At 39.1% G+C, this 23,676-nt stretch overlaps 1 protein-coding gene and 1 long non-coding RNA gene across 7 annotated transcripts in view; one reads left to right on the top strand and one right to left on the bottom strand.

Annotated features, from left to right (window-relative positions):
* Positions 1-6: 6 nt before the first annotated feature.
* On the top strand, positions 7-22,289 carry LOC116216880 (uncharacterized). Its single transcript, XR_014884681.1, has 3 exons — positions 7-457; positions 6,419-6,490; positions 12,962-22,289. It is a non-coding gene; the product is annotated as an uncharacterized LOC116216880 (long non-coding RNA).
* TET1 (tet methylcytosine dioxygenase 1) overlaps positions 6,823-23,676 on the bottom strand; it is a 75,048-nt gene continuing 58,194 nt past the window's right edge. For all 6 annotated transcript variants that reach the window (XM_085229292.1, XM_085229293.1, XM_085229294.1 and 3 more), the window contains 2 exons: positions 22,755-23,094; positions 6,823-17,643 (listed from right to left, as the gene is read on the bottom strand). In XM_085229292.1, the coding sequence (XP_085085418.1) occupies positions 16,502-17,643; positions 22,755-23,094 (1,482 nt within the window). In that variant the 3' untranslated portion in view covers positions 6,823-16,501. The remainder of the gene's footprint in view (positions 17,644-22,754; positions 23,095-23,676) is intronic.

The following is a 23,676-nucleotide window of genomic DNA, read 5'->3' as shown; positions in this document are numbered from 1 at the left end:
CCGTACGGGGCGGGGGGCACCCGGCGCGCAGGCGCGGGGCGGAGCCGAGCCGGCAGTTGGGCGCGCGCCCGGCCCGCCGCGAGCGGGACTGTGAGGCGGGGAGGTGTCGAGCGCCATCTTGGCTGAGGCGGGCCGACCCCGGCGGGCCACCATCTTGCGGGCGGAACGGCTACTGCGGTCTGGGCAGCGCCTCCCCTGCGGTGTACAGAGGTGTTGGGCTCGTTCCCTTTGTCCCTTCTCCGCTGGCGTGTATCAGCGCATCGCCAGACGCTTGTCCCGGCAGCCCGGCCGCATTCGTGCCCGGCAAAGCCACTTGAGAGAGCAGCAGAAAGGAGAGCCGTCTCACGGGCGCGTACGGCAGCTTCACGCCTGCGGGGTGACGGCAGCGCATGAGGTGGCAGAAAGCAGGCTGCCCAGGGAGCTGCTCTGGGGCAATTTGCAGTTAGAAACCATTGCAGTAAGTAGTGTGAGGGCAACGCTCATCTCTCATCCGTCTTTTATCATCATCGCAAATAGCGCGTTTTCAAGCCAGTTTACTTTGACGCATGCAGGGTGTTACTCAGAGCTGGAGGGCAAAACGAGATCTTGAGGGACAGCAACACGAAGCGGGCTGTCCTGGAGGGGCAGCGGGCTGCGTTGTGCTGCAGGAGGGTAGCTAGAGAAAAAGGAGACCGCCACATCAATTCCTCTCAGCATTTCGTATTTAGTAATACACAAAGACACAGCTGCCTTGGAGCTTACACAGAAGTTTAAATGCTTTTGACCATCAGCATGGTTCTTCATATTTAAGTATTTCTGCATTTTAAATATTACTTTTGTCTCTTCCTGACGTAGCTACATCAAATTCAGTTGCCTTGACTAAGGATCTGTACTCTTTGACCCAAAAACAGGATTTAGAGGTGAAAAGGTTCTATTTAATACTATAAATGGAAAGGAGAGTGGCAACATTTTATAAAGCAGAAATTTGTCAGAAAATATCAGAATGTTACAAAGTAGCTCTATTCTTCAGCCCTTGAGGCCAGGGCCTTTCAATCTGAGGGTGCCTAACTCCTTGTGATGCTCTCAGAGAAAACCTTAGAAGCTCATCCTAAAGTAGAGGATGGCTTCATGTATTTTCTCCTTTCCATGTATGCATATTGCAGCCATAGCTGGCAAATACTGCCATTGCCCTGTAGAGTATACTTATGACTCCTTTTGATTTTCTTGGGGTTTGCATCATTTCTGCAAGATAAAGCGTGGTGTTATGACAAGGAACAGTTTAAATGGGAAACAGTGAATTGCAAAGTGTTTAAAACTAACAGTTTTCTGGTTGTAGTTCTTAAGAATCCACAATAAAAGAGCTCTCAGAAACAACACCTCTTTGTATGTCACAGCACAATCATTGAAATACATTTTCCACTGTGACAACAGCAGGCAGCCTTACTGATTCAGCAGTACAGAAGGAACAACCAATGCACCAAAAATCACAAACACACAAGGAGAAGCATGCTGATCTTGGTATCGAGTGTAACCAGAGCAGATTTAGATGTGGATATCACAGGTCTCTAATGAGCAGGTTGCTGGTTGTTCAAAACCCTCACGTGTGACGTGCTTTGAGATAGAGGGGTTTCCCCATCAGCCCAGGGACTGTGAAGCTGTGCTGGTTCTGCATATGCTATAAGTTTTACACCTGCACTGATGTTTATATCTATCAGCATTTGCCACACTGTGTTCTTATTTAGTGCAGTATCTCACCGTCAAGTGAAGGAAGACACACATACACAAATAAGTCCTATAATTGATGTTAGAGATACAAACATTTGACCTTAGTGAAACAAACGACTCCAACTTCAGATCTCTGAGAAGTTGAAGCCACAGAAAAATAATGATATACTTGTCATTAAGTAAATCCTTCCTATCTTCAAAGGACCCCTGAGATATCTCCTTCCTGTGATTGTATCATGAGATTACCACAAAATAGAACATTTGCTGTGGGGCTTTTGCTGTCTAATGGAGTCACTGGGTATCAGCTGCAAACAATAACTGTCAGTGTCTTGAGAAATAAGTTGTACCTGACAGCCTTAGAAAAGCAGAAGTCCTATTTTTGTAATAAAATGAAACAAGAAACTGTTATAACACTTCATCTTTCCTTTGAAAATATGGGCAGGGTTGAGGTTGTTTTAAGGACACAATAAACCATATGCTTCAGAGGCACTATCTGCACTACCACAGGCTGCTTCAGTATTACTCTACAATAAATCACTGTACATTATTGATATTTTATAGAGAGTTACATGCCATAATAAATACATTATGGCTGAACAGTTGTTAAATAGTGGACTTCATAAAAAATAACTTAATAACTTATATAACATACTTATCAACCAGCTGTCACTATGCAGCAGCATAAGGGATACCGTGATATTTTCCTGCATCATGTAGAACTAATCTGAGATACTTCAGGTGCAAACTGTGAAAGAAAAACATTGAAAGGGATGTGTAAGAGGCTTATCTTTGGTCAGAAAAATAATCAGTTTTGACTGTATCCGTGCTATGTAGTTAGGAGAACTGAACATTTTTACCTTTGCAGATATCCAGTAATATCTGATAATAACAATGGTTCAGTTAGTGGCTTTTTTGGTGCTCAAATTGCAGGAGTCATTTGTAGTCTAGAACCCTTAGAGAGACTGACAGGCTTTTTCTTGCACAAAATCACCTGTTGTAAGTCTTTCCCTGCTTTAGAGAGGATTTGGCAAAGGTGTTTCGGAACTGGCATGACCCCTCAAAATCACGAGGGGGACATCATCAAATTAAATCAACCTGACTGGATTTAGTGGATTGCAGATAACATTCTGTATGTGTTTGCTTGTTTTTAAGAGTCCCAAGGCAAAGAGAAAAAGGTTTTTATGGTCTGTTGTAATGGGACAAAGTTAAAGAAGTTGAGAACAGATTTCTGACAAAGTGTGAATTACTATAGATGTACTGTAGTAATATGGATTGGTGTAGATAATAAAACAACTTTTAATTATTTTGAAGTTAATACACACCAGGAGCACAAGGATCATCACACACAGTGCATTTAATTGGTAAAGTTCACTGCCTAAGGGAATAGGCAGCAAATCAGTAAAACAACTAGAGATCATGTTTTCAGGGAGCTCAACGAAGAGAATCTTATCTCTTGGTCCTCATTTATTCACGTTGCCAAAACAGTAGGAGGTGAGTCTGTAAAAGGTCCACCTTCTAGAATTAGGACTACTACTGAGTGCTTTGTTTGTAAATTCTGGTGTGAACATTCATCGTTCTGAGTTAAGAAATGACTCATAAAAGTCTTAAAGTACTAAGAAAAGCCAGCACAATGCTGGTTTTCTACCACATCTCATCTGCAGCATGTTTCTGGAAAGAAAACCCTCTAACTCCCCATGTGGTGTTAGACACTGAACTTAGAAGGTAAATGCAATGGCTGCTTTTCTCAGGCATGAAAAAGAAAAAGAAACAAACAAAAAAGCAAGCAAAAACCACAAACCCCCACCCTTTTATTAAGGCTAGTTGGTGTTAATAGCTTTAATTTAGCCTCAGTGGAGTGTCCAGCATCACTCCTGGCACAGGGGCTGCAGCATGCTTTTGCTGAGGAAACCCAGTCAGCTCTGCAGGAACTACCTGGAATTCTCTCTCAGATAGGCACATAATGGCTGCTGGAATTTTGCAGAATTATGTAAATAGAACTCAGTTCTCAATACTTCACCCTGCAATGTGGGTGATACAGTTCATACAAATAGTTTCCGAAGACACACCACAACAGGTTTGTTACTGTTGCTTCGATAGGGTTGCAAACAAGGCTGGCTCCATTCACAAACATGCCTAGCACAGCTGAAGGCATTTCCATTGTGACATAGCCGTGTCCACAGCTAGAGTTAAATTATGAAATAATAACATTCAGAGAAATGGTGCTGAGAAAAAATTGAAATCAGGTAAAAATGATGTATAAAAATTAGTCTGTTAATATGGTAGTGCTGCCCCCAGGAAGAAGGGGGCTCTTTAGGTGGAAATGAAGAATGCCTTTTACAGAGCTGCTGTAGCGTGGCAGCAGCAGCACAGAGGAGGTGCTATTCAACAGAGCCCAGCTGTTACCAAAGCTGTAGCTGCTGGCTGCCTCTGCAGTTATATAAACATCATGAGCTGAACGTGTTTCTGCAACAATAAGAAAATGAAACTCTTAACATTTAGAGGGTGATCTGAGGAAATGAGAGGAGAGAGTAGACTGACAGCATTGGCCAGGTGAAGTGCAGCTGAAATGCCAGCTCTGCGCCGTGTTAGAAGGGCGGCTCACCAGCAGTCCAGTGGCTGCTGTGTTGCCATTTCAGTGCCACACTCAGATCCCACACACAGATCTGCGAGGTCTGTGTTTGCAGCTGTTTTGTCAGTCTGTGAGAGGCTGGCTTTCATTCAGCTGAACCAATGCTCTGTCAGTTATCTTAAATAAGCAACTAAATATCTTCTCCCAATATTTTTCTTATGAACAACCCCACCTGACACTTCAAAATTAAAGCAAAACAGACAGTGTTCCTATGATTAAAAAGATACATTAGAAGGACATTTTTGAAAGTTGTTTTGGATAATCATAGTTAGTGCTGAAATTCCAGAGAAACGCGCTCTTGCAAAAGGGGGAAATCTCTTTTGGAAAAGTGTAGCCACATCTTTTAAGAGTAAAGTAATGTCTTAACTAAAGTCAAATCTTATGACTTGCTTTATATCTAACTGGTTAACATTTGACTTCAATCAGAAGGATCTCACCTGCCAGTACTGCCCACAGTATTTAGCCTCCTCCCACAGCAAGGCAAAGGCCTTTGATCTGAAGGACAGGCAGACACAGTGTGGTGCAGCACAGTGCAGAGATTCAGAGGTCTAGCTTGCTATGGGCCACACAGGCTGCAATTCACAGGAAGAACAGCGAACATGCTCAGAACTTGCCTGTGCAGCACCAGCCTCCAGCAGCACCTCTTTCAGCGTGAGGGAGCAAAGGAGAAGGACTTAGGCTCTGGTTTGCACTCACTTTGATCAGGCAGTAGACATTTCATTCGAAGGGAATGCTTGCCCTTATTCCTCAGGGAGATGCAAAACCTCTGGCACTTGCAAGGCTTTCTGACGTGCCCTTAGCAGAGAGAAGACTCCCTCCTTTTATTTTTTCCCTTGACTATGTTGCTAGCCAGCTCTCTCAAGAGCTGCAGCCTGTGGTGAGGGTGGTTAAGTGATGGCACACCTGTGCCACTTACAGCCTCTTGCCCTTCGTGAAGAGAGTAATTTACAACAGCCCAACAGATCTCACCATTTGGAATTCAGAGCAGCTGTGACTCAGATTGACCCTAACAAGGCTTCCTGCTATGAGGGAAGGGAGTTAGAATCTGCCATAGAAACACAGGATTTCATTTTCCCGGTCCTTCATTTTCCCGAAGGAATTTTTCAGATGAAGGGAGTCAGAGTCATCATTGTGCAAAAACAGACGGCAAGGTTTGGTTTTGTTCGCACAAGCTCTGGGTGGAAGCTGCGTTTTAAGATCTCTGTAGTTAATATGCTCTATAACACAAAGAAAGTTAGCTCTAACAGGAAACAAGCTGGGTGGCAGCAATGCCAGGACATGGCAAGATGCAGCTGGCTGGCAGTACCTGAAAAGTAGCTGGAAAATGTTGCTCCTCAACCATGTCTGTCCCTCGTGTTCTTGGGTCTGCTCCTAAGTCTTCAGTACCATTCAAAGCTCCCTGTGCATTCTTAGACACCTGTGCTATACAGATGCTGGCTCTAATATCAAACCAAGGAATGCGTACTGCTTGAAAGGCTTGATAGTACTGTTTGGAGAAGGACTGGGGCAGTTTGGGAGATCTGTTGCTATGAAAACCCATTAATGATTATCCTCTAAAAGCACAACAAATTACACAGCAGGGTAAAGGCCTTCCTATTGGATTACCATATTCAGTTCCCAGGGACTTGACGTGCTGTGCCATGTAATGTATTTTACATTGCTAGGGAGTTACTGGAACCTGAGGATAGCAGCATTTTTCTGCCCTCTGGGAGAGTCAAGTTATCTGGAAGGCTACTGTGCTGACAGATAATTTTTGCTATTACGTTTATTCGGAAAGGAAAAGAAGCAAATGCAAACATTCAGAGTTGTTTTCCTCCTTCAGATTTAAAAACAGAATTTCTCCCCCATATTGTTCTACACTGAAATGTTACATAATAAACTGTCTAGAGCCACAGTCTGTTTTGTCTTGAGAAAAAAATAACATAATCTCTGAGCTGAAGCAAATAAAAACTGGACTCCATCCACTGGATGGGAACCAAAGAGAGCTGCAGTAATGATCCCCATAAGTTTCCTCTGCCAGATAAAGCAGGTAGGATAGCGAGTCACTGTTTGTATGATCATCACAAACTGTTTTGTTCTTTTCAGATTTTCAGTTCCAGGATTTTCTGACAGCTTCTATTACTGTATGGCCCTGCGTGGGACAGAACAGTGTGGCAGGTAAGGAAAGGCAGTCAAACAACAGAGGGAACCAGACAGCTGAGTGATATACGTGTTTTAAATGCTAAACAATAGGTTATACATTATAGATGCATATATACATTTCGGTATTTATATACACACACACAAATAAGTGTATAACTTTTATTCTGCATTATGAAGAAGAGCATTAACTTCGCTCTAAGTTGTAGGGTATAAATTTTCAATCTTCAGTTACTTCAGTATGATTTTGTCCTGTTTTGTATTGGGAAAACAGCTTTTTTTCCCCCTCTCAAAGCATTTTACAAGAATGTTTATGTTTCACTTCAGGAAAGAAAAATTAGACGACTAAGTGCAAAATAGAAGTATAAAATTTATTTAAAACCACCCACAAAGTTCTGTGTAATCAGGAATGATACAATTTGTAATAGTCTTTTTAAAAACTCATGACAAGATTTAAAATATATTTTCAATTACAGTATTCATTTAGCCTTATTCAGTTAGGACAATAAAAAAAATGAAAGTTTACGTTCTAAACAGATGAGACACACAAGAAAAATAGAACAGAACAGACAATTTCCACAACAACAATTTTTACATGTATGTTTCAATACTAGTATCAACATTTCAATGCATCTTGCTACATAAACATGAAATCATGTACAACAACTGCTTGCACCAAAAAACGTAGCTTAATTAGATCTTTCAAGTAACATGCAGTCACAACTCACAAGTCTTCAAGTACTGCTGGTAAGGGTCCCCTTGTCTGCAAAGATTGTAAGGTTCAGTTTCTCAGCTAGTGTAACTCTTCAGAGCTCCACCACTCTCATGAAGCTATGCTCAGTTATACTAGGAAAGAATCAGGCCCCAAATATTTCTTGAGAAAAGAAGTAATTTTTACACTTTTTCCTGTAGATACGGTGACATAATGAAGTGCTTTTTCTTTCTGATTTTTTTCTCCCTGTACATCATCTTTTGCTTTATAAAAGTTATGTTTCAGATCTAAATACAGTAGGTTGTTAAATGAAATAATGCAAAACCTCGAAGTTGAAAAATAAATATCAAATGCATCCCAAGGAAAGAGAGAAAGAAAAACAGGGAAAGAGATAGGAAGAAGGACAGAAGACAGAAAATACTGACTTTTTTTTTTTTCTTTTTTTTTTTTTCATACTGTTAATCTTTTGATTTTTTAAATCAGGAAAGAATTCATTAGCCATAACATTTTGGTACAGTGTGTCCTTAAAAAGAAATGCTTTTATGATAGCAGATTTTGAACAACATTTATGACCTGGTATAATACTGTCACATTATGAAGAGCTGTCTCTTCTAAACCGAACAAATTGCCTTAGACTGATTAATTGTTGAAGTTGAAAACATCTCAGTGTTTGTATTGGTTAGAACTGGGTTTCTTTCAGTGGTGTTGGTGTTGATATTTGCTTTTCTTGCCTGCAGTTGTTTTTTGTTCACAGGACAAGAGATTTGTGATGTTCAGACACTGCCTTTTCTGTCGCATGGATCTGGCATCCACAAAGTTAGCACGGAATCTCTTTTTGTTAGGCTCTGCAGTATCACTGCACTTTAGAAATTAAAAAAATGAAAATATAAGGTTTTTTTTCTTCAAATCTTTTTGAAAGAGAAATATTTGTCACAAGGGTAGGTGGGATGGCATTGCCACTGGCAGCAAGGGAAGCTCTGTATGTCACAAGCAAGCAGGGCAGTGCCAGCAGTTTCAGTGCCACACAGTGGGGACTCAGAGAACGTTGGCTTTTAGCTTTGTTTCTCAAAACTTATCCCAGCATGGCAACATCACACAGCACCACACACCCTGCTGGGGACTAAGTCAGAAAGGCATGGACTGCGGTACACTCTCACAACCCCATTTTATGTAACTGTGTAAAAGGTTCAAATACAATAAAAGCAAGGAAGCATTTTAAGAAAAACTGTCTAAGCTTAGAAATAGTCTTGTTGACAATTCCATGTGATTTCTGGCCAGGTCATTATTTTGAGGTACAAATCTATCACATTCTCTTTGTAGACAAGGTTGGGAAATGCACAGCCAATGTAAACAAATTTTTTAAATATTCATTACAAAACAGGTCAGAGAAATTTCTTTTCAGCCTGTATTTCTAAGCTGAGAACAATCTGGATGTTAATGGCCAGTATGTACAAAATAGGGCTATCAAGACATCGATTTCCCATAGTTGTACACATCTGTGGGTAACAGTTTCAATTTATACTAATGACCTTTTAACCACACTCAGTATAATGGGGTTCTCCAAAGGATGTAAGCTCAGTGGGCATCCATTTACAGTCTCTCTGTCCTTTTAACATGGTGCAAAGGACAGTGGTATAAAGGAGAATCAAATCCTTCATTCTTAATTTAAAAAAAGATTCCCAGATCCTAGACCCTTTTCCATTACAACATAATAAAACTACAGACATACATGTAAAATATCAATAAGATCACAAAACTTTCCACAACAGCATTAAAATGTTCCGTGGCAACAATTGCAATACTGAACATCAAACTCGCTGTTCCCTCACACCTCTGCAGCAGCACTTCTTTGGAATTCAGTTCATCTGCTGAAACTGGTAACTCTCTGTAGGTTAGCTGACAAATCTGTCTAAACTTACAGGTGTAGGTTTTTCAGATCTACAGCCTGTATCTTCTCGTTTTATGAGGAAAGCTGCAAGGGTGTGCAAAGTGGTAAATACAGCGTTGTCACACCATACAGAGCAAGTCACTTTCATGTAAGTCATTTAGCACCTAATCTTGCACTCACTGCAAGTACACTGTTGGAAGATTCTAGCATTTTTATATAACTGTCCACGAAAAATGACATATATAATGGTCCAGTAGAAAAAAGAAAATATGCTGTTTTAGAAGAATTCAGAAAAGAGCATTAAGAAGCATCTTCATCTTTACAAGCTGAAGTCACAAATACGTGGTGAATCAGCATAAATAACAGTGGGATGAACTGGGGAACTGGGTTGGAAAAAAAATCCTAAAGCCTTTGAATCTCAGAAAGACAATGGCAACATCCCTATAACCCTTTTATAAAAGGCAGTCACTATGTAATTATTTTCTGCTCAAGCTCAATCAGTTCCACTTGCTGTTACAGAGAAAGTACCAAAAAAAAAAATCTATTGTTCAACTTATTTTTTCCAAGCAGTCCTGGCAGTTAAGGCATGTCACTTGCACAATACTAGGGTTTCTCACAAGGATGATAACTAACCTCTGCACAAGAAAATAGCTGCAAGATGTAAAGAAATACTCCTCTTATGATGGTGCAAGGTCTGCCAGACCTTGTGTGAGGGCCTGGACAGAGTTGGTAGAGTAACTTGGAAGAAAAGAGGGCTCACTTCACAGACATGCTAGCAACGGGAAGAAAAATCTGCCACTCTAGAGAGTGAGGGCTGTGAGCAAAGGGTTTTTTTAGCTGCCTGCACGCATAACAACAGCATAACAACTACAGCAAGAGATCTGAAGTTAACTGGAAAAATATGTAAAAAGCAAGAAAACATTGATGGGTGAAAGATTCTGAAATGTCTTTCTTCCTTGGAATGAAAAAGTATCCAACTGCAATATTATGAATTCTCTAAGACAAAACATGAATTTAGAAGAATAGAACTACCTTATACAGAATAAAAGGTGAATGAAGAAAACAGAGTTTGGAACAGTCACAAGAATAATAAATTCTTATGATATTCCTGAGATGAAGGCTGGATGACTAACATACAAAGCAGTAGCAGGTGGGGGAGTTTGCATGGGCAGGCTGACATCTGCACTCCTGCTGCTGAGTACTAAAGCAGATCTGCAGAGTGATAGGAAGGACTTCTGGAGCAGCTGGAAGTGCTTGAAGCATTTGGCAGCTGATTATAACATCATCTAGGGCCGACAGCTTGTGGCAACAGATGATCCATAAAGAGACCATGGGATGAGAAAGCTGCCTGTAGTACTTGGTGCTGTCTGTATAGGGCAGAAAGCAGTGCCTACCCATTGACACTGATCACATGAAGTGTTCCTCAGGGAAATAACACAGCATTACCATGAGAACTGTCTAAATTTAGCAAGCAGGTATGTAAAGTGTTAAGAAAAAAAATTAGCTCACTCTTTGGACATGACTAAAAGTGTTTCAATTGGACAATGATAAAATACACATTAAATCAATTTTCAAAGATTTAGAAGAAAAAAATGACCTCTATGTTTACTGGCACCTGAGTAGACATTACTATTAGAAATCCTTGGTCTCTGAGAAAACCTCAAAGGTAAATCTCTACATTTTGCAGCAACATACTCAAGCACCACGTGGACAACTTGTGAAAGCTGACTAAGGATCAGATCATGGCAGAAGACACCAAAACCAATTTGTGTACTTTTCCACTAAGCAGCTTCTCTATTTCATGTTAAAGAAGGACATAAATGTAACATGGACTTTGAAAAGCTTTTGTATTTAAAATTAGAGGCACCAAAATAAGGGTCAGTGTAAAGAAGTACCCCAGCAACCACACCATGTGAACAGAAAAGGCCATTTCAGAAGTACTGTACCCACTACCTATTTGCCTATGGCTGACTACACACACTGACCAACACTCTCCCCTCCTCTTTGTTTTTTGCTTTCTGTTATTGTTCCTTAAACAAACAAATATACTCAGGCAGAGAACAAAGCAACAATTACTGTCCCCAGAAGAACTATGGAAGCGGATGAATGCGTTCATGCATCCACAGCTGTGGGGACACGACACGTCCTTTTACTGGTTAGAAACTGTGCTGCAATGCAGATTGCAGTGCAGTACCATGGTGTCACAACAGTCAACACAAGCTTTCTCTGCAGTTGTGTTGTTTTGTTTTTTTTTTTTTAAGTAAGATATTCCTTCTCACTTTCTCCTGAAAGTCAAATGGCCTGAAAAAATTAAGAAAGCCAAACAGTATTTCCACATGTGATTGGACTGTTCTTTATCCCTAAATTACTTAAGAGAGCTGATCACAGGGCACAGCTGGGCAGACATTTTTCACACAGAAGAAATAAAACACCAACAGTTTTATGGAAGATGCATCACAAAGACCTCACTTTGAATTTTAATGGCCACAGTGGACCTGAAAGAGAGTTCACTTAACACTGAATGAATACAACTGTAGTTACATATAGCAAGTCAGAAGCAGACACGCAATTTTGGTTTTTGTATATGTGAAGGTGTGGTTATTTCTTCCTGTTAGCCTAAGTTATGGGGGGCGTGGGGAGGGGGAAGTAGAAGAGAGTAATCATACATATAGTTCCAAGAAAAGATTATAAAGCTGATGACTACTTGATAAAATGAGGTGATTTCAAAGAGAGGAATTTATAGGAAATTAAAGAACAAGATGGAACCACAAGTCTTAAATGTAAAATCATGAAGATGTAATTTTACTAAGCGGGTTTCAATTAAAATTTGTCATTGGATAATCTATCAAATAAGAAAAGTCTAAAAAGCTGACAAGAACTTAATCCCAAAACAGGTCTGAAAGAGATCTGCTCACATGTGAAACTCAAGGTGAAGGTACTGTCTCTACAGACCAGGAATTACTTCCGGAGCTACAAACAATGTAACCTCTGCATTTTACAGGAAGTACATTGGTTCCAAATCTCTCTGCATCCGTCCTTGCAAGAGCTATTCATTGTGGAAGTGTTGCAAGGGTCTGAGTTGGCACAGACTTTGGTCAACTCTACCCATATCCATCTACATTGCAGTCAACAGGGCTGCAGCAATGACCCAAATGAGATCCAAATTTAACCCATCAAATTTAGAGTAATGCTGCAATGATATTAGAAGGGCATTTTCAAAAAGCCAAATCCAAACAGTTGTATGTTACGGATTATCTTTAGTACTAACAAAGTCGTAATTTACCCATGCTTATCATAAAGTGTTACTATAGATACTACAGTTATTTACTGTTCTAAATATAGACATGTACTGTCATAGGTCAGACTTTTAATAGCAGTTATTCCTAAGTAAAAGAGTTAGCTTGGAAAGTCCTTGCAAAAAAAAAAGTAAAACTGCATACAACTGTTACAGCCAGAAGGTCACTAATATCTGTAAGTTCTTACAAAGCTTTTTGGATCTTGTGACTAAAATATTTGTAGAAATTATTTTTGCTGTGTTCTGTAATGCAAGATGGCATGTTACAAACAGTAACACGAAGAACCTCTTTGGGTTAAATTCAGTATTTAGTCTGGCATGACTGCAGTAACCCACGAGGGACTCAGTGTCTCGCACAGAACTGGCTCCTGCAGGAAGCACTACTCTCTCCTCACTTCTTCACAGTAAAGGTGGGGTGGTGGTCCTGGACCCAATGGGGAAAGGGATGAGAAACATCTCTCCCAGAAAATCAAATGTGTCCCACGTTGGGTCTCGACAGTTGTTGCTAGAGAACTGTGAAAAAGGATCCAAAGGCAACCACATCCCACCAGCAGCCCACACCTGAATCCATTTTGTTTTTTTTTTTCCCACCAGGAACAATGCCAGCTGTTAGAAACCAAGCACAGTCTGTGGGCCTGGCCTAGCCATCTACATTAACTTTGGATCCCGTTTCTGATCCAGCCATCCTGGAAGGACTTTGTTATGGGGTAAGAGCAAATTGCAAGTGGCAGTGTGGGGATGTGGGCTGTGAAGGAAAGCAATACACCCACAGATTTACAAATCTTAACAGACAAATACTGTAATAAAAATGATAACCTTTCTCAAAAAAACAAAAACAAAAACAAAACAAAAACAACCCAAAAACCATAGTTTGTATACAAGGCTGATAAATATTCTGAAATGTTACAATAAATAGCACACAGTTGTAAAAACAGTAAATGGTTGTATTTCTCACACCGCAGTACAGCAATAGAAAATACTAACTTCTTAAACCACAACCTGCTATGTGTCACAGCAGGAAACAGAAGTGGCCAGCTAACCTGCCTGTTAGATACACACTGAGAAAGTAGTTACATTACAGACAATCGAGGAAAGAGCACCTATTGTACAGATGATATATATTTCTCATATAAGTAATCTTAATAAGTAGTAACTCTGAGTTTTAGCACCTATCAGTTAATAGCATTACTATTGTGTTAAGATAAACTTTTCTCTCAAAACTGCCATTTTAAATAAGGTAGATCTGAACTTGCTGAAATTCTACTGGTGCCGTCACTTGAGCAGTGACTTGCCACGAGCTATGTTTGGAGGTATCCTTTCAGATCTACCTTTCACTTCTTTCTCATTTCTTTGAGGGAAACTGCTGGTTTTTAAATGGAACGTTTTCATCTTGAAGTTTCTAGTAATACATAAGTTAAACCTGGACATTTATTGGGGGCGATTCAAGTGAAACTGATCCACTTCAACAATTGGAACATTTCTAACGATAAGTAGATGGCTCTGCAACATTGTTTTGTGTAGAAAAGTTGTTACTCATATAGGAGTGCTGAATGGTATTTTCAATTTGTATTACACAAATTAAAGCCATCAGCACTAGCAGTGAAACCAATCAACTAGTATGTCCTGTACATGATTGTTCACGGTCTTGGACAAGGGTTTCCAGATAGCAAATATGTGAATGGAATAGCTACAGAACATACAGCACTACTTCCTGTATGGACAGCTGGAGTTCTTACTAGTCTTAGGCTCACTAAAAATATACGAGTTTCAAAATGGAAATCTAAGGCACACAAAATACCATAATGATTTGATGTATACTGTATATTACGTAGTCAAGAAGCATAAAACTGCTGGTACAAAATGATGGTGTAATATTGTTTTTGTTTTATTATTATTTACAATCCCTTCATATCCTCTATTTGAACTAATATTAAGCTCTGAACTAAGATTTGCAGCATACCCGGTTTTTACAAATTTTACTTAAGATACAAAGAATGGGTTCAATTCAGCCATCTTCTGCCATCAATATTTTTGTTAACTTCGACAGGAATCTGTGCAATTGAACCCCAGGTCATTATATAGTGATTGCTACTTCAGACCTTGCTCCTGCAAACACTACGTGTGTACACATTTATACAGGAGAACAGTCTCAATGATCTACGGCCGTATTTAAGTATTTGTATCACCAAGGTCCTAACTGGCACTATATGTTAAAAATACCATTTAAGTACTTTTCGTACCAAAACTGTAAACATTCCATTTACAGTTCAACTTTTCAAGGAAAAAGCACCTTGTCTAGATTTTAAATAAAGGAGACCTAGAAAATTCATGTTCCTCTGTTACAGCACCACTACAGCATAATAACATCAAGTATATTATTAGTATACTTTCACACTGGAGAACTCTAACCTCGTTAAGCCCATGGGTTTACCCAGCCGGGAGGACTCTGAGGCAGACGTAAGGTACAGCTTTGTCTCTGGGCCCTGATCCTGCAGCTCTCAGCCAGGAGAGGAGGCCTGGCTTGAGCAGCACTCCTCGCTCGGACTGGCAGGTACGGCTACGTGGAACTGTTCTCATGGAGGAAGTTGCAGGATGAGGTCAGTCCTTAGCTAACATTGTCATTTGGTAATTTGTTTAAATAAATAAGTTTTAAAAGGAAATACATAGGAGAGGAGAATCAGAAAGAAGAGTGGGATGCTACAGCATTTAAAAGCAATGGAGTGCCTGTTTTCTCTCTGGCTTGGCAAATACTCATTTCATGATATGACACTTTTCCAAGAGAACCGGAAAACAAAATTCATATGCTTGGAAGGAAGAATACAACCTTTTCTACTCAAAATGTATAAATCACTTAGAAATTTACAAAACATTTTTGTAAAAAAACTGAACTTAGCTGGTGAACACTGCAGATGGGTTTTCTCAATGAAAAATTTGCTGTTAAATATTAGAAATGTTATTCTTTTTCAACACTTCCTTTATATTTTCCTCAAATTAATATATATTTTTTTCAGAATAGAATAAGGCAACTCTAGGGGGTATTCTTTATCCCAAAACAATTCTACCCCTGAGGTCTTAGGAACATTTGGTTGTCACGTTAACTTATAATGTTCCAAATGAATGAGATTTATGCACTTATTGCTCAAAGAAATCGTAACAAATGCTGCCTTTAAAAAAACAAAAATCGTAACTCCTCAATAGCAACACACGTATTGATGTCTCCATATTTCATGTTTGCACACTCTCTTTCAAATAATAAAATGTTTCTGCACTTTATAAGTTGTTTATATGTAATAAAATCTTCCACAAAAAAGGGCAAGTCTAAAAACAATCACATACTATTAGCATACATACTGCAGCTGTAACAATATGGAACTCTACACAGCAAGAATAAAATGATTTCTTCTGTAGAGTATGCACAAACCTTAGACAATATGATCCTTATACTATACTATTTCAAGTTAATTTTAAAAATAGAAAGTGCTTTTAAAATATATATTTACAGCTTAAAAACAACTTCCAGCCATCTTTGCCAATAACTTCATTTCATGTGGAAGGACAAATCTAGAGAAAAAGAATCATTGGTTTTCTAAAAGGTTTCTCTGCAATTTGTACTATATAGCAATGGTTGGAAGTTGTTAAAGCAATGGCACCATGAAGTAATAATTCAGCTTATTTATTTTAACTGTTTGATGTGGTTAAGCACCAAGAGCTGTGTAGAGCTATTACTGTATAACTTGATTTAACACCATAAAATGTGAACCTGTTAAAATCCCTATAAATGATTTTTGTAGTAAACAGACTTGATTTAAAGCACCAAAATATAAATTCCTAAAGGTAATAAACTGAATGATTTCAATCAAGGTTAATAACCTAAACAAAATCTTTTTTTAGAATGTATTAAAACTATACAACTTTTTTTTTTTTTTTTTTTTTGCTTAAAATGTGCTTGAGCACCACCAAATGTTAAAGTCACAGTTTAAGAAGAAATCCCCCCTTTTTTTTTTTATTTTTTTACCTCAGCCTTAAAATGGTTGAGATGAGCAAATAGTAAACGACACAAGACTTGTTCTTTAACAGCACCTTAAAGAAACACTGCGTAACGCTGCACCAAGAGGAGGCATTTGATACTAAAGCCTATGCCCAATGGTTGTAAGGCCCTGCAACTCTCGTAAGGGCATAAGAAGATACTGTTATTACGTTATCTTTAGTTACTGTTAATGCTCTGCGTGATGGAATTTGGTTGAACTCATTGTCTTCATAAAAAATCTCTCTGTTTTCACTTGTTTGCTTTGTTTTCCTGCTGCTGGAGTTCAGTTCAGTATTCTCTGTTCCTATTCTTTCTGCTTCTTTTTCTTTTTCTTTCGCCCTCTCAGCCATCTTTGCTTCCCACATGGCTAAACCATGTTTTGGCTCATTTAAATTTTTGTGTTGGTAGAAAACTAAGGAGATCCGCGTGGGATGATTGCGGTTGGGTTTTTTAATAGGTGTGGTAGCATGGAGTTCACGTCGCGCACATTCGATTAGGATAGAACCATGAGAAGGTGCCACAGCTACGCCGCCGATGTCATCATCCAAAAAATTGTGCTCGCTGTCTGACCACATTTCCTCAGCTTTTTCTTCAGAATCAGTCGGTTGTCCCAGTGCACTGTTTTGCTTTTCGTCAATGCAGTCAAAATCACACATCTGTTCTCGATGGGAGCTACCCTTTTCCACCGGGCACCTGTGGGAACAGTCAGCTTCATTTCCAACTGCGTCCTTTGCTGGAGAGCTTAACGGTACTGACAAATCACAAGAGCTGATCATCTGTGAAGAAGGAGAACTGTCTGACTGAGGCTGACAATTCTGCTTGTCTGGCTGATGTTCAAGTATACTGGGCGGGGGATCTTTGTGGGCTGGGGGGCCTGGAGCAGTGACCTCTGGAAGAATTGGCGGCACACCGTTCATCTTATCATTCAGCAAAATTCCAGTATAATCTTTGACAGACACATCAAAGTTGTTACAATTAATATAAGGTGTCACGTGAGGTTGCTTACTACTGCATTCGAAATACCCGTAGGGAACTGAAAAATCTTGTTGAATATTAGTCACTGCTGTTATGCCAGGCTTATGTGCTAACGATGAATAAGGATGTAAACTATCCACCTTAAAAGGGGAGGAAGCCGTATATTGTTTTAATAAGGAGCAATTTTTAGTAGTGTTTGAAGTATGTTTCATGGCACAGAGGTGATCAGAAGTCTCCGTTTTTATCCCAGGTTTTAAAGCATCTGCTTTGTTCCCTAAAAGAAATGCACACCAAAGTGTAAGTACTTTTCTTCAGTTAAACAAACATACTGCTGATGGTATTTTCATGCTTGCTACACATTTCTCAAAATGGTGATTTTTAACTTAAAACTACATACATAATTACCTTGCTGAATTACTTCCTTAACCTTTTCCAGCCAGACTGTTGGTATATAAAATAGAAAGGTATTTCACAGAGGGACGGATAAAATAAACAGGTAAAATCAATTCAGTGCTCAGTTGCAGTTCACACAGGTGCCGCCCAGCAGCTGCTGCCTACCTTCAGCACTGCTCCCTCTTGCAGGCAGCAGTGCACAGAAGATTTTAGGTAGCTGCTGTAGTTGCTGAAATGTATGTCTGAAACTAAGCCTGCAAAACAAAAATGATCGACCCCCAGCTTATTAGAGGAGAAAGCATGTTTAGCAGATCCTGTCCATCCCAGAAAGAGAAGTTACTGAATTACAGTTTGTGCATTAGCATCTAACTGCTTAGAATTAAAACATATCTGGCAACATACTGCAGGTAAATTCAAACCGCAGTGTGAGATTTGCTCAGTCTTGCATCTAATTGGCAAACAATCATTATTTCAAATTTCTGGGGGGATCACTTATTCAGTTTATGTCAGCTCCCAGTTTCTAGTCCTGGGTCATTGCAATTCTGGTCATTTGTGGAACAAAATTGTGTCAAATGACTCATTCTGGTCATGAGTTAAGTTTCAGCCAGAGTCCACAGAGCAGTGGAAAACAGTTCCACTGACTGATGGGCTTTGCATCGCACCCTAAAGCTGCATCACTGAGTTCTTCCACATTCTCATAAAGGATCAGTTCTGTCAGTGTTTGTTCTTTGTTCCATAAATACACGATGTTTAACTGCTTTACCAAATATAGAAGAACTATTTAGAAGAACAAATTTATTAACAGTGATGGAATAAAAATATTATTTCAATATTCTTTCAGGAATGAGGGAAAAAAGGGAAAGTGTTAGTATACAAATACTGTAATCGAGGGCAACATGAGGAAACTGCATCAACTCTTTTTTATGAAATCAAACTCAAAGCATTTCATTTAATTAAGAAACAAAACAAAACAAAACACATCCAAAACAATGCCTTCCTTCAAAAGACTTGAAATGCAGTGCTTGAGAATAGCACTTTCCATCATCTCTTAAGAGAGACCTCTGTTTTCTGAAAATATACTTCTAGCAAGCACTCAGGCAGCAAGTCCACAAACTCCCCATCGCCTGCCAGAAGCTCCTTGCTCTGCAGATAAGGGAGCAGAGATTGAGGCAGCAGCACAGTTAGCGGAAGAGAGGAGGTGGGATATGAGACAACAGAGGCAGCAGTGTCTCAGGGGAAAGGACAATTTGGGGAAGTGCATTTTGTTTTAATTGAAAACACAACTTAATCAATTTCTAAATTGGATTGGGCTTTGTACTGGTTTAACTTTTAACTAAATGTGAAAAATGGTAATTCAAATGGTATCTTGCACTGTCACAAGTCCTGTTGTGAAGAATTTCCTATTGTTTTGCTGTTTTTACTTGCTTAGCAATATACTCCCACTAGCGACCCATCTGGGACACTGAAACTACATTTAACAGCATCAGTTGGAATCAATATTCTCTACATAGGGAATACACATATTAGAAAGATACAGAACTGTATTTATTCCGGTAATATACCAAGAGCTATACATTTGTTTGGATGTAAGATCAAACCAAAGTCAGAGAATGTTTTGATTAGGAGGAAAATATTACAGATGTTTAATAAGCAGAAGTTAATTCAAACGTATGGATAGAGGAAACAGTACAGGTTCAGCTCAAATAGCATCTCTCCCCAGAAACACCTCCTGTTCCAACAGGATCTGCTGGCTAAAGTACTTCTCTGCTGTGGGCAGCTGAGCAGCTGGCTCCCCCATTCTATCCAACGTAGGCCAAGAAGAATTGCCAGTATTTATGGAGACAAAAATAACATTGCCATCTTTAAACTTTAGTCTTAAAGAATAATGTGGCTAATGATGGATAAGGAAGGATGTATGGTTTTTATCTTTACTATGTATTTTGTAACAGTTTAGGATTTTGAAGGCTCTCAGCATGAGCACAAATGTAAAAATTACAAGTTGCTCTGCTTGATAATGACTGGAGTTGCATGATATATGCACCCAACTGAACATTCAGCTCTTCTACAACAGACTTGGCAGATCTTGGATTCAGACTACGTCTTCACATATGCATGCTCTACTACCAGGCAGACCTAAGCTGGCTTCAGCGCCATAAGGGTCCTCCTCACTATCATCTTTGCTGCTAGGTAAAACCAGAAGATAATCCTGTCTTATCACTTCTCAATTTTCAGCTCTGTGTATAATGAAGACATGCAGGTTACAGGGATCTCTCTTTCTAACTGGGATTACAGTTCTGAATTTGAAATGATGGTTAAATCTCTTCCAAATACTACATGGATATTGGGCAATAGTAATTGACAATACCAAATAGCCAGCCTTGTGACTCCAAAATCCCCCCAGGCCAACACTAAAGAGTGTTGACTTCACATGGCCTAAAACATGAATGATTGCATGTACAATAGTTCTCATCTAACTGCATATTTTCCATATCTTTTTCATTTAAAAAGCAAAACCAATGCTCTAAAACTCTTGTACTCACCTGTAAACTGAGTAAGTACAGATACTGTTCATCGTTACTTTTTTCCTTTCCAATACATGCATTCTTTTCTTCTTATGTTAGGACAAAGTTTAGCAGCAGTATTTGACGTGCTTAAAGAAGCTGTAAGCAGTACTCTATTCACTGCTCACCCAAAACTATAGGCAGTAACCTTCCCCAATTTAGTTTTTCCTTACTTTCATTATTTCCTGAACTTTTTTTTTTTTTTTAATGTTTAAAAGGTATGACTAGGATTGATGCCCACTGCTCATAGGGAGGGCTATTATACTATTAAATAATTGTTTCCAGTTTACCATCAGGAGTGATGACTGCTGCATAGTTTAATTTCAGCTCCTTCTCCATCTCATAGGCTGTTTGATTTGTTTTCATAATGAGCCTAATAATCTGCCAGTCTCATTATTTCTCAGGACTAAAATGACACCTCTCGTTGGCAAAATGGAAAGGATCAACCAAAGGACTGATCCCCTATTATAGCAAAAAGCTGTATGTGTGAGTTAATGCTATAATGCTCTAAATTCATAATTACAAATATTTACATTTTCAGCACGAGGCAGAACAGAGATCTTTACAGTGAAATTCAACCATTGCCCTGTACAGGAAGCACACACTGCATAAATGCTTTTGGTTATTAATCTTGACTATCTGCAGCTATACGTGCCATCTGCAGATTTGGCCTTACTGTGTTGTCTTTTTTCTAGAGTCAGAAATAATGACGTAAACTGTGTGTTCCACTTACAGAATCTTCAGGGATTCCACTCTAACAATCTCCATGATAAAAGCTTTCATGATAGAAGCAAAATGTTTTAATTCATATTCTGATTTTTCCTTCTCTGAAAAACCTTGCTCCTTGGAGTATTTCTTCATCACTCTTATTATTATCAGCAGCCTCTTTAAATTACCTGAATATTTCAAGCCCAAACAAATTATGGAAGTTTACTTGCTTACACAGTTATTTAATTACTTTTGTATGTTTAAGGGAAGAAAATCTTACATTCCCAAAGCATACTGCAAAACTCTGGACAGCATACCATTAATTCAAGGCATGGTTTTTCAAATAAAGTCGCCATGGCCTAACTACAGAGTCACATGCAGGTAGACAGTTGGTAGCTATTTCAATGTTTCATAACAACTTTCCAGTGAGATCAAACAATTTCACAACTCCTTCAAAAGCCAGAGTCCTCTAATCCTTCCAAGGCTTCCAGTCCACCCAGAGCACGCTGGAAGTTATTAATCACTGCACTGGAGTTGGATGATGTCCTTGGCCTGAGAAGAACCTTTAAATTTGTTTCAGAGCCTGGACTGCATCTCCCAAACTTGCACGAAGATTAACTCAGTGTCTGTCTAATTTCTTAGGATTTAATTATTCCATCTCGCTCCATGCAAAACCTTATTTGTTGCCCTGATTCTGCCGAGAGAAACGTAGTTTCAAATTACAAATTACAGACATGTCAATTAGACTCTGGTTTTGTTTGCAATCTTTTTCCTAGGAAGTGTAGCTACTCTTCTAAATATATTTGATTATCATTCCTTACATTAAATCTATCACCACGTATCTCATGAATTAAAACTTAAAATTACAGCAGTTAGACTAAGACTCCACTATACTTCCCCAAAGGTAGACAGCCTGTATTTTACTCCATAGATTTGTTTCCTCCCTTCTAATCAGAGTTTACTCCACGGCTTCCTTTCTTTTCTACTTTTCATTACTGAAATGCCCCACATAAGAATTTTGTTCTCCAAAATGCTGGTCCAAAACCTGACCTAAGGTACAGCAGCAACTACACGCAGTTTGGTCAAGGAGCAGCTCTATGCTGCACATGCACATATTGCTTCAGAAGACTGTGGGCATAGTGACATTCCCGTAACACAGAAAGCATACTTTTCACCTAGCTCTCACCCTCACTGACAGTATTTCAAGGAAAAATGTGAAAAGTATTGTTTGATTTAATAAAAGTTTACTGTTGTGTTATTTCTTTTCTTTTTTTTGCAAGCCTCTTGCTCCATGTCACTGAAAGTATCAGAAGGAAATGCTCTTCAGCTCAGATTGTCAGAAAGCCATTGTCTTTCATACAAAGCAGACAGCAGTTCTTGTACTTTTAAATCATAGAATTTAATATCTGTTCTTTAGATAAACATTCCCAGAACAGTATTTCAAGATGCATCTACTAGCATTATTTATCAGAATACGGGGACTTGAAAACATTTCATTGGTTCATTATCATTATTCACGATTGCTAACACACCACCACAAACTTCACCTGCTTTTTCCTGTGCCAATAGAATATCAATTGCAACTTGTTCATTAGCCCCTAAGATGCGGAACATGGAAGTATGTTGAAAAACAACAAAGAGTATGAAAGAGCTTTTCCTTCCCCTGAGATGGGTGAATCACAATATCAGAAGAAACCAGCAGAATTTGATGGGCAGCACTCACCTAAGCAATGCAAGGTGTTACTGAGATTTTCTGGTGCTTCAGTTTTCAGCTTTATTGGTGTTGAATATTTTTTATCTATTAATTGCTGCTTTTCACTTGGGGTCCTCCTTGTGTCAGGTTTCTTTTTCTTTGTAGCTCTCAGAGGCTCAGCTAACATCCGTACTTCTCTGGGAAACGCTGTGAGCACCTGTATGGCTCCGGCTTTTATTTTAGCTTCCAATCCCTCTTCAGTGCCAAATTCATCTGTTTGTGAAATTTTGTAGAGAGGTAACACATGGAGCTGCTCATCGCTTGGAATCACCCCGACTCTCCGGTTGTCCTCCTTTGTTAACGTGCAGACCTGGCAAGAACGGGAACATTTACAAAAACAATCAGAATGCAGAAGTTATTTAAACTTTTATGCATTCAGCCTGGACTTCATTGTTTTCTCACGTTTTGTAGTCTCAGTGCCATAGGTCTTTCAAGTAGAAACATCTGACAAGTCTTTTGTTTGATTTATGATGGTGATGCAGAAAAATTACCCGTACCTGAAGGATAAGGTGAAGGCATTGTGTCTTGAAGAGGAACAATGCAACTTTGGCTCAGCTCACACTATGCAAGATATTTGCCAAACTCCATAAATAATCTGAGTTGTAAATATAGTGGGGATTTTTTTTATATGTACTTGATGCTCAGAATCTTTTTTTAAGAGTAAGGGATATGAACACAGAAATATTTTAATTTGATTTCAACCAGAAGTTTCTATGACACAGCTTTAGTTGACAAATTAAGTTATCCATATTGCTTCTTATTTTGTAGTTTGCTTTTAAAACAAATCTCAGCTCTAACTCTCTGTCTGTCTACATGCATACACTCTGTCCCAGCTCTGTCTGCTGTAACAAAGTCACGAGACCCGGCAGACGTTTGGTTTCTCTCAGGCCAC

The sequence above is a fragment of the Meleagris gallopavo genome, chromosome 8 (assembly GCF_905368555.1).
Source record: "Meleagris gallopavo chromosome 8, MGAL_WU_HG_1.1, whole genome shotgun sequence".
NCBI classification, from domain to species: Eukaryota; Metazoa; Chordata; class Aves; order Galliformes; family Phasianidae; genus Meleagris; species Meleagris gallopavo.
The sequence above is the reverse complement of the archived record's forward strand: the minus strand, read 5'-3'. Positions and strand labels throughout refer to the sequence as shown.